This window comes from Mirounga leonina, unplaced genomic scaffold (genome assembly GCF_011800145.1).
Source record: "Mirounga leonina isolate KUSES-001 unplaced genomic scaffold, KU_Mleo_1.0 Mir_127, whole genome shotgun sequence".
Lineage (NCBI taxonomy): Eukaryota > Metazoa > Chordata > Mammalia > Carnivora > Phocidae > Mirounga > Mirounga leonina.
In genome coordinates, this window is record NW_023270316.1 from 64,230,022 (window position 1) to 64,243,632 (window position 13,611).

A 13,611-nucleotide genomic window follows, 5' to 3' on the forward strand; every position below is an offset into this window, starting at 1 on the left:
TTAGACTATACATTTTTTAAGACCATACATTTTATTCAATGGAATTATTAATATTGATGGATTTGAAATCTACCCCATTACTATTGTTTTTCCTATTGACTCTGTTCTTTGTTGCACTTTCCCTTTTTTCTGCCTGTTGTCAAATTATTCATAATTTCATGTTTATTTACATTTCTGGCTCTTTATACATTTAATTATGTATATATATGTGTGTGTATATATATATTTGTGTGTGTGTATATATACATGTGTATATATATATATATATATATATATATATATATATATATATATATATTTTTTTTTTTTTTAAGTAGGCTCCACTCCAGCATGGAGCCCAACATGGGGCTTGAACTCATGACCCTGAGATCAAGACCTGAGCTGAGATCAAGAGTCAGATGCTCAATCAAGTGAGCCACCCAGGCACCCCTACATTTAAAAATATTTTAAGAGAATGCCCTAAGGTTTACAATATAAACTTTTAATTTGTCACAGTCTAACTTCACATAATATTTATTTTGTTGACATGTAGCATAAGAACTTTATGTTAGTATGTTTCTAATTCCTCTCTCTCATCTTCTGTGCTAATGTTGTCATTTTACTTTCCATATGTTATATATGTTATAAACCACAATTCTTTGCTACTGTTTTTGCTTTAGGCGTCAATTATCTGTTAGAGCAATTCAAAAAGAAAAAATATCTTTTACATTTATTTTCTTTTTAACCATTCCTGGATATAGGTTTTCATTTCTTTTTACAAACCTATTTTTTTTTCAGTATCATATGCCTTCGGCCTAAAATATATCCCTTCAGCAATTCTTGTAGCATGGGTCTCGTGGCAATAAGCTGAGTGTTTGATTGTCTGAAAAAACGTTGTTTCAATCACCCTCATTTATTAGAGTTATTTGTGCCGTGTATAGAGTTCTGGGTAAACTTTTATTTTTCTCTTTTCTTTCAGCACTGTAATAATGTCACCTGTCTTACATAGTTCCAGACAACAAGTTTGATGTCAGTCTTTGATTTCTTCCTTTGAATGCCATGTGTCTTTTATTTCCACCCCACCCCCACTCCTGATGCCATCAATATTTTTTCTTTATCTTTTTAAAAACATTCTGAATATGATGTACCAGTGTGCCTGCATGTGTGTATTTGGAGACAGCACGTCTGCCTGTGCAGAAGGCCAGACAGAAGTACATAGCATTGATGCCCGAAAATGGACATGCCATTTTCTTCCACGAGAACATCATGCAGGAATTTGAGGCAATGTAGTCAGGAGCTGAGCCGGGTTTGAGTTTCGTTGCTACAAATATTTTCAAAGCGCCATATACCCTGCTTCGGGTGGTGTTAGGGACTGCATGTCTGTGTCCCCTCCAAATTCACATATTGAAATCCTAACCCCCAAGGTGATGGCATTTGGAGGTGCAGACTTTGAGAGGCGTTTTAGGTCATGAGGGTGGAGCCCTCATGAATGAGATAAATGCCCTTCTACAAAGAGTCCAGAGAGCTAGGTTGCTCTATTTCTGCCATGTGAGGAGAGAAAGAGAAGTCAGTATCTACAACATAGAAAAGGGTTCTCACCAGAGCTTGACTGTGCTGAGACCGTGATCATAAACTTGCAACCTTCAGAAGTATGAAAAATAAAGTTTGGTGGTTTTAAGACACCCACTCTGCGATACTTTGCTACAGTGGCCTCAACTGACTAAGACAAGTAGGAAAGAGGGTTATTCTCCGAATTCCTGCTCCACCCACACCTTTTGGCCTCCTCTGTGCACCTGTGCCTCAGAGGGGTTCTCTCTCCATGCTCTTGCCACTCCTCCAGTGGCTGTCAGCTTCTGATTGTTACTTTGTGTTTGTTGGCCCGGTGATGTGAGACAGGCAGATCCTCTGTTGTCCTGGTCTAGGTGACCCTAGAAGTCACCCTAGGTGACTTCCATAGGACGATGCCCGGGCATTAGGGATGGAGGTTCTCAATGCTCCATACCTTACTACTTACGGCAGTGACACTTTGCAGGTCACGTGCAGAAGAGACTTTCCTGACCTCCCGCCTGTGGTAGGAAACCACGAATAACACTGGTGTAAACCCTTGGCCCAGGACTGTTTCGCGCTTCTCCCATAGGGCTCATGTGTTGTGCTCCCTAAGGAAGAGGAGTACTCTATGCAAAAGAGCACGCAAGGAGCTGGAGACTCCCCTGTGTCTGTGTCCCAGGGGTTCTACTTTCTTGTGCTAGCTCAGACTCAGCCTTTAGAAGTTTATTTAAAAGTTTTTCTGAAATCCTCTTACTCTCTTGCATGATGCCTTTGTCTCTTACGCCTGCAGCTCTGCCACGGGGGAGTGAATGTTCACCCTGAGGCTCTCTTTGGAGGAAGCTGCTGTCCTCAGAAGTATAGACTCTTTGGTTTCCCATTTCTTTGATAGGCCCATGAGAGTTTATGGTTTTATAGTAAATCTGATTTTTTTCTGGCTTTTAGTGCAAGACAGATGTGAAACACTGTGCTACACATTTGACATTCCAGATTATTATTATCTTAATAGAGTCATCTTATTTGCTTATGTTAATGTAGTTATGAAATCATATGTATTCTTTTACTATTTCCTGATTCTACACCCTTTAATATCTCTCTCTTTCATCATTGGGCCCGAAAATTAGATTTATAAAATTTTAATAAGATTATGGAAATAGAATGATACATAGTGATATTTTATAAGTACTTCCTAGAATTTGAAAATTAAAACATTTCCTATTAAAAATATGACCATTATAAAAGAAAGGGATTTTTGTTTTCTCTGGATGTAGTCTCAAAGCTATTGCTAGATATAAGGTCTTCTTATGAAACATCATGCATGTTATAACCGTTTTGTGTCCAGAACTGAAATCAGATCCCTGAAGTTGCTAACTGTTTACAAAAGCAAAACAAAGTACCTGCTTGATGGAATTAAGACAGTTATGTTCACCAGATACACTGTTTTTTCATGAATCTTTGAGTCATTCCAACTCTGGAGGAAATATGTCTTTAAGTATTTGTTTATAAGTAAGTGTTACCATATTTTCCATGAGAAAAATATATAGTTACAGAGAAATTACAGCTGATTCAAAAATTGCACCTTCTTATGAATGTATCAAATGAATAAAAGAAAGGGAAACAGCCCTAAGAGCATTCTCTACAATTAGCTCAGTGTCCTGTAAGTTTTAAAGTGTGGCTGAGACTGAATATTACTGTCTTTAAAAAGAGATGTTTCATGTAGTGAAACAATAAAGTCTCTTGCAGCTCTGAGATTCTATAATTTTTAAGTTGCATATCTCTATTTTTAGTAATTTGATTGAAAATCACACTTACGATGAATCTTTCTGTAATTTCAGGTTTTATATGGGGAGAAATTAAACAAATGTGGGATGGTGGACTTCAAGATTACATCCATGATTGGTGGAATCTAATGGATTTTGTGATGAATTCCTTATATTTGGCAACAATCTCTTTGAAAATTGTTGCATTTATAAAGGTAACTATTGTTTATATTGTTGGTAAAGCATAAGTTCTGATAAATACTGATACACCTTTGATTGCTATTAATTTTACTAATAATGTTACCTACAGCATTATGTATATGTTATATTCACCTCCTCATGACTTTATTGATAGATGGGTATAAAATACATAGATAATACCCAATTTATAGTCATAAAACAAATTTCACAATTTGAAGTTGTCACCCATTTTAGTTGCATCTAAATTGAATGATGCCTCAAAATCACTCACAGTAGTTGCTCTCATTTCTAATCCTTTCCATTTCTAATGAAATTCTACCTTAAACACTGTTTAAATTTTGGCAACCAAAATCTATTTTTATCAGTTATACTAACCGATAACATTACATAGATCAAAATATTACTCTTTCAAAGCATTGAATTGTTTCAGCTCAAACTAATATAGTTTGATATAATTAGAGCAGAATATAATTTTTCTCCTCATCCCATTCAACATGACAGTGCCTGAAATCTCATACACCCATCACTCCCCCAGATTTTGTACAATATCAGTCTTTTCCAAACCACAGAATTTATGTAAAACATTTTTGCTCTGCAGTGACAAATGTCATTTAAAATTATTATTTTGTACTTTGGGGGATATTTTTCAAACCAAAGTATTATCTCCTTATTGCCTTTCTTTTTCCCTCTTTCCTTTCCTCTCCTTTTTTAAAAAAATTATTTCAAAATGATTACTGTATTAGTAAAAAATAAAGAGTGTCTAATTGGGCTTTACATGAATAATTCATGCAATTTAACGATCTGATCTAGAAAATACTACCATGTAGGTGAACTCATGTCCATTTCGTCTAGTTCTTAAAATAGCCGCCTGAGTATCTTAGTGCAGTATTCAGTTCTGTCAGGGTCAAAAATGCCCAAAGTTGGAAAGGCCATAGTTTCTAGAATTTGTTCAGTTAAAATGTTGCCAGCACTCACCAAAACATTAGGAAAGAACATTGCCTACCAATTTCACGTAAAGCAAGCTATATTTTAAGAATAAAATGATAATTTGGTAATTTTTCCTACCTGCATTGAGGTTAATGCCCTTGACGACCTTAAGAGAGCAGAAGGTACTGTCTTAACCAAGGATGTTATGCATCTATGTAGGAGATGGGCAGTCTCTTGTTAAGTGTATATCTGTCCAATTCCTATTTTCTTTGTAATGATCCTTAAGTATATCTATAAAGTTGTTTTATCCATCTCTCTATGAGAAAGTAATATATCTGCTTTTTTTGTGGCCCCATACGAATATAAAATTCTGGTGTTATAGGACTGTAGCCGTTCTCAAACTTTCAAGTGCAAAAGAATCACCTGGAAGGCGATTCCCTTTCTCCATCCCCAGAAACTCTAAAGTAGGAATATTAGGGAGGATCCTAAATTTGCATTTGTACCAAATTCATCAGACGATGCTGTTGTAGCTGATCTAAGGAAGACACATTGAATGATACTGGACTGTATAATTCTGTTCAACAGCTAAGAGAAGTATGAGATTGATATCAAAAAGAACTTCTCATATTTTATATACAATATTTATATTAAGATACAGAATATTTTTATATATTACATTTATATGGTGTTTACATATAGTACATATACATTTTAATATATGGACATTTAATATACATTTAGTATACATTTAATATAAGAACTCTGGTATGTGGTGGGTACAGTTACATAAATTAATGAATACTTGTGGATTTTTTTGTCTCAGTTTTAGGTACGGAATTTGAATTTTCTTAAAAAGTTGTAAGTTCTTCATATGCAACATCTATTTTAATATTAAAATGTAAACATTCTCCCTTATACTACAACAAGGAAAAATTATGTTTAAAATTCAACTCACCCACCCCATGTGATGAAGAAGGAGTAAAGGGGTAAAGGGGTAAAGAGGAGATGGAAAGGCACAGGAATTACCTCAGATGACAATGATGTAAATAACATGGAATCTCAAGAAATACAGTTTGTTTATGCACTGTGGTCATAGGATTTCAGCTATGATTGTAAATGTAAAGTGTGGAATGTTCTTTCTGAGTGATTAGTTTGTATGACTAAAACTTGAGTTGCGGGGGGGGGGAGTTTGGTGGGTAGTGTTTTCTGGGCTCACTTCCTTCCTCCATCACTTACTAGTTATCTGAAATTGACCTGTTTCTCTGCCTCTCTGTGCCGCATCTATAAAATAAGGAGACTAATAATTTTTACCTTGTGCTGTTGGTATGAGCAGCAAATAAGCTGACATAATTAAAGTGCCTGCTATAGAATAAACATGCATTATTAATTTTTCTTCTTTCTCTTTTACTCCTATGCCCTCCTCCTTCTTCATATACTATGAGCCCATTGGACTTGCCTTTTTAAATGTCTTTATTATGTCCCTTCATTTACTTTATGTCAGTTGAAAAAAGTTTGAGCTCTGGATTCACACTCGCCTTTACCACGTGAAACCTGTATGATTTGGGGCAAGTTATTTAATGTCGGCCCCAGTGTTATTACCTGTTGAATGATGAGAATAATCAAAAGAACACTTACTTTGGGAGCCTGGAATGCCGACTTGTTGACTCACCCTTCCTTACCTTCTTTTTTATTTATCATTCAATTTTTCATGCTAATTTTTAGTTAATTTGTAAGTTACTATTTCTGGAAAAGATGCCATATTTGTGTACAAAAATAGACTGTGCTGTAAATAAGGCAAACAACCATTATGTGAATCAATCAGTAAGCATTTCTGGCAGCACACTAACAAACCAGGATTTCATCTGTTTTCTGAGAGTGCAAAGATGCCTGGGATAAATCCCCTGCCTTCAACCAGTTCACACTCAGGTGGAGGAAAGTGACATGCAGATCAGTTTCAGAACCTTCCCATACAATAAACTCTACAACAGGGACTGAGGTAGCACAAAGAAGGAACTAAACTCTCCTGGAGGTGTCCTGGAAGACAGAGCCGGTGGGCATCCATTGGGTTCGTGAATGTGCGTGAGCATTCCAGAGAGAAAAGGCACAATGTGCAAAAAAGTCTGAGTGTATAAAGGAGGCCGATATCTAAGAGAAATGATCCAGTAAACTGGGGAGAGGAGAGGATAAGAAAGACTTTTCACATTCTGCTATAGAATGTGGGATTTGCTCTATTAATAAAGAGGGGCATTAATGAGATGTGAGCAGAGAACTAGTCAAATGATAATGAATGCCTGAAGTAGAGAAATGAACATAGGGGAAGCTGTTGGAGGGCTGGATTTGAAAACAAAAATTAGGAAAGAAGAGCCACAAAATTGGTGATTTATTAATTATGAAACATGAGGTAGATGGAATCCCCTGATGCTGCTTCCTGGTAAATAGTTTGCCTATTCTGGGGCAGGCAAAATTAACAGGGAGTTATAACTCAGATCTTTGTAGGATTGTACAGGTTCTACCTCCAGTCCAAAGGTGCATAAATGGGAGCAAAAATCCAACCCTAGGTCTTTTCAGCCAAGCCATGGACCCAGACCAAAAAAAACCCTGTCATTCCCCAAAAGGGAAACCTTTCAGAAACTGATTTATCCAAGGGGAGAAACTTTTAGAATAGATCTGGCAGAAGGGCCACACTTGCTTAATTGATTTATCCTTTTGTAATTTATTCACCTAGAGGTGATTTTAAACACACACACACACACACACACACACACACACACACACCAAAGGGTCTTTCTAACTAAGGCCATGGGTTGAGCTCTGATCTGTACTTGATCTGAGTACCACTTTTACCACTTCCTACCTGTGTGATTTGGGACAAGTTACTTAATCTATACCTCAACTTTCTCATGTGTAAAATGACACTAATAATCACCTATAGAATGTTTGCAAGGATTACATTAACAAACACATTTAATGTCATAAGTAGAGCTTAATATAAACACTCGGTATTGTTTCTAATTTTTATGTACCACACAATAGCATTATATCGTACAGCCAAAGACAGTACAAAAGTATATGTGACTTCACTATTCTCCTCCTTACATGAAAGGCTTTGAGGTAGTTCCTTAAATACCTTGATTCATGGACATTTCACAGCTCATGAATTGTAAGCGTTTTTTTTTTTTTTTTCATTTGCTCTTAATCCTTGAAGAAGTTTGTTGACCATTTCCTCTTCTCACTACATATGAAATATTAGTTAATCCAGAGCTTGTTGATGCCTGGGCACGCTTATAAAATGTTACTTTATCTTCATTAGGACTGGTTTTCTCGTAAATATTACCCCGTCCTTTTCTATATGTACAACTTGTCTCATATTTATCTTTAGTCATTTGGCAGTAATGATTAAATTCTTACGCCTATTCCACTGTGTGATATAAATAATATTTCAAAAATTAAAATCATTATGGATAAGAACATTTATTTTAACAGTCATGATGGAATTGTTCATAGTACCTTTCTTCTAAATATTTCTGAGTAAATACCTCATTGAACTCTCCTATGCTTATCAGCTAGACAAAAGGCAAATATTGTTTCCATTTCACAAATGTTGTAACTGCAATGAACTCTCCAAATTAGGGAATTTTCACTAAATATTCTTTAATCTTATAGCACAGAGCTCTGTAGAGATTTAAATCCTAAATGTTTAATTTAGTATTATCTATCACAGGAGAAAATCCTATGCCTTATTATTGTCTTTCACTACTTCATTATTTAACCAATTTGTAGAATGGGAAAGGTTTTCACCATAGAAATCAAACATTAAAACCAATACACATTTTCTGTTTACTCTCATATGGCAAATATTTTCATTTTGTATCAATTTAATTTTTTATTCATGCTTATTGATTGCTTGAGTTTTCTAAGTATGCATCAGAGACTATAGAGGATATAAATAAACCAGTATCATGATTCAGTTCATCTTCCTCTCTTAACACTTCTGCTAAGATATTCCTGACCTGGCTCCAGCTTCCTCTTAGAGTCATCACTATCCCCAAACTCTCCATATTCCAGCTATGTTAAGATACTCACATTTCTACAAATGATTCATCTTTTCCAACAACCATGCATTTGAATATGTCTATGATTCTTCACCCTAGAAAGCTTTTCGACTTCCTATCATCTCTGAAACACTCTATTAGATGCCCAGTTCCTAAAACGCATTAGACAGAGCTCCCTCCATGGGAAACTGACAGGTAATCCAAGGTTGAATATTCTCTTATAGAGGTGTGCAATGAGTGAGTCTCTTTAAAAAAAAATCTGAGTAAAAATGCAGGCATAGAGCAAAACCATAGTGTAGTATATTTTACTGAAAAGCAAATACTTGAAAGAAAGAGGAAGGCAGGAATTGATGGCCCTAGGAAGGCTTCAAGGTATACAGTAGCTCGTGATCTTTCTCTTACCTTTTTTTAAAAATTAATTATTTTAATTCAAGTGTAATAACATACTTGGTCTTTTCCTTTCAAGGATTATTCTATGACATGGAAATACCAGCTCCGGTCAACAGGACCCTAGTGTCCACTCCTCTGTGGTCAAAGAGTACCTGTCAAGGGAACAATGAGCATTTTTTATTTAATGGCTGTTTTTTCACTATATAATAAGCTCATATGACATAAACTGTATTTTATTTGCTTACCACTGGGAACCCTGAAGATGGTGTCTAACACAGAGTAGGCACTCAGCATATATTTAATGAATAACTAACAGCTGAAGAATCAAAATAATTAGAACTTAAATCCATTCTAGACAAAGAGACTGATATTCATAGAAAGGAATTTTGGTGAGAATGTGAAGTAATTTGGGGAATGACCAGTACTAAAGGTTTGAGCCAGAGCATTAAGTACCAAACAGTGCAAACGGCAGGTCAATCTCAAAAAGAAGTCAGGACCCAGATTCCAGAGGCTTCATGTGACATGTTGGAAAACGAATTTCATCTCAAGAACATCGCAGAATCCTTGGAGAACATGAAACAAGATATGAGGTAGTCTGGCCTTTTTAAACGATGATTCTGGAGGAAACAGGTGATTATAGAAATAAGGTCCAGTGTAGGTAGAGCAATTAGGAGGCTATTATAATAATTTCTGAGGGAAATAGGGGAATCTTTTTTTAAGGTTTTATTTATTTATTTTAAGAAAGAGAGAGAGAGCACAAGCAGGGGGAGTGGCAGGCAGAGGGAAGCAGCCTCCTCTCTGAGCAAGGAGCCTGACATAGGGCTCGATCCCAAGACCCCGGGATCCTGACCTGAGCCAAAGGCAGACACTTAACTGACTAAGCCACCCAGGCATCTCCAGAGGATCTTTTCTAACCAGTGAGGATACCAATGAAGACTCTCAACCTCAAATTCTGCTTTGGGTGATTTGCTGCCACTCACTAAGATCAGGGAGCATAAATGGAGAGAGAGTTTGAGGAGGAACAGATCATGAGTCCCAATTCTGGCCTGTGGGGTGAGATGCCTGGGAGATATCTGTGTGGACACGTAAATGAGGCAATAGAATAGAGAATATGACCGTAAAGGGAGACGTCCGGCTGGAGTTGGAGGACTGGGCGTCATCAGCCCATAGCAGACAGCTGAGATCACTGAAAACCTGCAGGGGGAGTAGACAGAAGGAGAAGAGGCTTGTGAAGCAAAGTCAGTATTTAAGGAGCAAGTGAGAAAGAGTGACCGGCAAGGGATCCCGAGAAGCGGCATCACGAATGGCCGGAGGCAGACATGCAGAGATTAAAAAATGAACATAGATTCTGTGAAGAAGTTTTAGAAAACAGAGCCAACGAGAAATTGTAAATTCAAGTTAAGCTTTTAATACCTAACAATAGGGTTTGGAAAATACATTTAAAACTGAAGAATTACAGTTTTTCTCTCCAAGTTCAAAGAACGCTGAAGTTTGTAAGAATTTTAAAAATTGCTCTGTAAAATCCATGCCTATGTTTAAAAACCAAAGTGAAATATATACGTGAAGGACAGGAGAAAAATTAAAAAGCAAACCTTCAAAGAATGACATCAAGAGATAATTACTAAATGTTTGTATCTCTATTGAATCCTGACAGAAGATGAGATTTCTGGATCAGAGAACAGACCAATTATTGACTTACATAACAATCTTCACATTGGTCCCCCACCCTCCAGTTCCCCACAGGGCAACAGATGAGAGCCTGCTGTACCCTTTGCATACAGGAGCTGGTACCACAGGAGGGGAACTGGGAAAATCGGAATCTCAGAGCTGGTATAGTGCAGCTGGGCACCAGAGAAAGAGAAAGACCTTAACTTTCTAAAGTAAATAAACTCTCTTAGGGGAGGCAAAGGTCCCTAGTTTTATTATCCTTAGAATCTAAGCAGATGGCTCCAGGGGAGATGTTTCCAAATCTCTCAGAAAGTCTCTATATTTAACTTCCCAGGCTTATTTGCCATTCAGACATCTTTTAACAGCCATGCCATGTTTTGCTCCGGAAGCCCTGCCCATGCATGAATGTGAACATATTCACATTGTTTCCCAACAATTACCAGAAATGCTAGACTTTGAAGCAGACTTGGGTAACTAGACCAGGGCAGAATCTAGCATCTCGTGATCTGTAAAATGGAAAGCCTTCCTCTTGATTTTGCTAGTCCTAGCTGAGACAGTTTGCAAAGAAGGGAATCTAAAGTACCACGTCACCCTGTGATGATGGAGTCTATATCCCACTGCCCCCAACTGCCTGCAAGAGCTAGAACATGGATCAGCATCTCCGGGAGATTGGATAATATCAAATAACCCTTAAAGCTTGAACAGCATGTAATCTCTGTTCATTTCCGACCCCATCAGCCCCAGATGGAATTTATCACTTTCTCTTCTCTATTCCCACAGCACTCTTCGAGCATTTTTATGATTAGGTGTCCCTCCCATCCTCTGTGGACAATAAGTATTCAATGGAAGAAAATGTTTCTTGGGTACCCATTGCATGCACCATTGTGTTAAATGTTAGGAGGAATTCCAACAGTCACATCGTTAAGAATGCTTACTGTGTCATATTTTGTACATCTTGAGATATAGTCCTAAGCCATATTTGCTTAGCGGAGAAAGAGAAATATAGAATTAGCCATCAATGGGGGGCAGAGGGGATGTTCTCTACCTAAACATGTCTTTCAAGAGAAGTGAATAAAAAGTGAAGGTGATCTTAGTCTTTGAAGGAAAAGGTGCATTTTATATGGGGTGACCAAGAGAAGAGAATTAGATAGTAGTTGATACCACAAACCCTCGCTTTGATATCTGTTATAATGGATAAAAAATAATGTTTTTATGTGTTTATGCATCTTCAGTGATTAGCTATTTTATGGTGAATTTAGCAATGTTCAAGAACAGTTATCAGCATTTAAAAATAGAAAATAATTTCCCTCTACCTCAAACTTGATTGTTTTAAATTATCACTCAAGCAAGAGTCTGAGTGTTAAACAAAATCAGACGCTTGTGATGTATTTTCTCCCCAGCGAGATTAAAAAAATACGATCTATTAGTTTCAAGAGAATTAATTAACATTTGTAGAGGTCTTTGGTATAAAATGCAATATAAAAAGAATGGAAATATTCTGATATTCTTTTTTTTTTTAAAGATTTTATTTATTTATTTGAGAGAGAAAGAATGAGACAGAGAGAGAGCATGAGAGCGGGGAGGGTCAGAGGGAGAAACAGACTCGATGCAGCATTCGATCCCGGGGCTCCAGGATCATGACCTGAGCTGAAGGCAGTCGCCTAACCAACTGAGCCACACAGGCGCGCAATATTCTGATATTCTGATGGGACTTATACAGAAGAAGAACTGTTTTTTCTAACATGATTATTAGGAAAAAGATTCAGTTGTCTAGACATATTTTTTAGGGATGTGTATGAAGAAGGCAATTCAATTTATTGTTTGATTCCTACACAGGTTTAATTATAGATTTTTTTATTTTATTTATTTATTTTTTAAAGATTTTATTTATTTATTTGACAGAGAGAGACCAGCGAGAGAGGGAACACAAGCGGGGCGGGGGGGAGAGGGAGAAGCAGGCTCCCCGCAGAGCAGGGAGCCCGATGTGGGGCTAGATCCCAGGATCCTGGGATCATGACCTGAGCCGAAGGCAGATGCTTAACGACTGAGCCACCCAGGCATCCCTAATTATAGATTTTTGTAACACAGTATTTCAAAGAGCATATTCGATCCTTTTTTTTGAAAAGGATATAAATTTACTTCAGTAATATAAAGGATAAATTTCATTTTGCCCTTTATATAGCTCAGTGTCGAGATAATTCAAAGCTGGCATTTTAATTAACTTAGTCTTACTTTTGATTTATTTATTTTTTTAAAGATTATATTTATTGGGGCGCCTGGGTGGCTCAGTCAGTTAAGCGTCTGCCTTCGGCTCAGGTCATGTTCCCAGGGTCCTGGGATTGAGCCCTGCATCAGGCTCCTTGCTCTGCGGGGAGCCTGCTTCTCCCTCTCCCACTCCCCCTGCTTGTGTTCCCTCTCTCGCTGTCAAATAAATAAATAAAATCTTTAAAAAAAAAAAAAGATTATATTTATTTATTTGACAGAGAGACACAGCGAGAGAGGGAACACAAGAAGGGGGAGTGGGAGAGGGAGAAGCAGGCTTCCCGAGGAGCAGGGAGCCCAATGCGGGGCTTCATCCCAGGACCCTGGGATCATGACCTGAGCCGAAGGCAGACGCTTAACTGACTGAGCCACCCTGGCGCCCCTGGTCTTACTTTTTAAATGATTGCTCATCAAAGCTTAATAAAATAGCAAATATTTCTCTCAAATCACATATTTTATCTAATTAAGGAATGTTCAAATAAATATCATATGTTTTACATATTAAATATAAAAAAATTAACAACTCATTGACTTCCAGGATGATTTCCAAGTTGGGTTTTATCTGCATTTAGGATATAACAGATACGAAGCACCGACAGTTATGCCCATATTGGTCATTACTATTCCAGGGCAATGGACCAGTACTTTCCACTCATTTATTTGTAATTTGTATCCCACATGCATTCATCTAGACTAGGCAAATGTGTCAAATACAGTAAGTAAAACCATTGATAATTTTGTTCAAAATTTAGTAGTTTTCCTCTATAACGTAGCTTTCTTTGTTATCATGTTGCTGTCTTTTCCCCATATAAAATCAGCTTTTTTTT

At 37.1% G+C, this 13,611-nt stretch overlaps 1 protein-coding gene across 1 annotated transcript in view; it reads left to right on the forward strand.

Annotated features, from left to right (window-relative positions):
• TRPC4 (transient receptor potential cation channel subfamily C member 4) overlaps positions 1–13,611 on the forward strand; it is a 187,651-nt gene that overhangs the window by 147,927 nt on the left and 26,113 nt on the right. Inside the window, exon 5 of the mRNA XM_035003505.1 lies at positions 3,360–3,499. Within this exon, the coding sequence (XP_034859396.1) occupies positions 3,360–3,499 (140 nt within the window). The remainder of the gene's footprint in view (positions 1–3,359; positions 3,500–13,611) is intronic.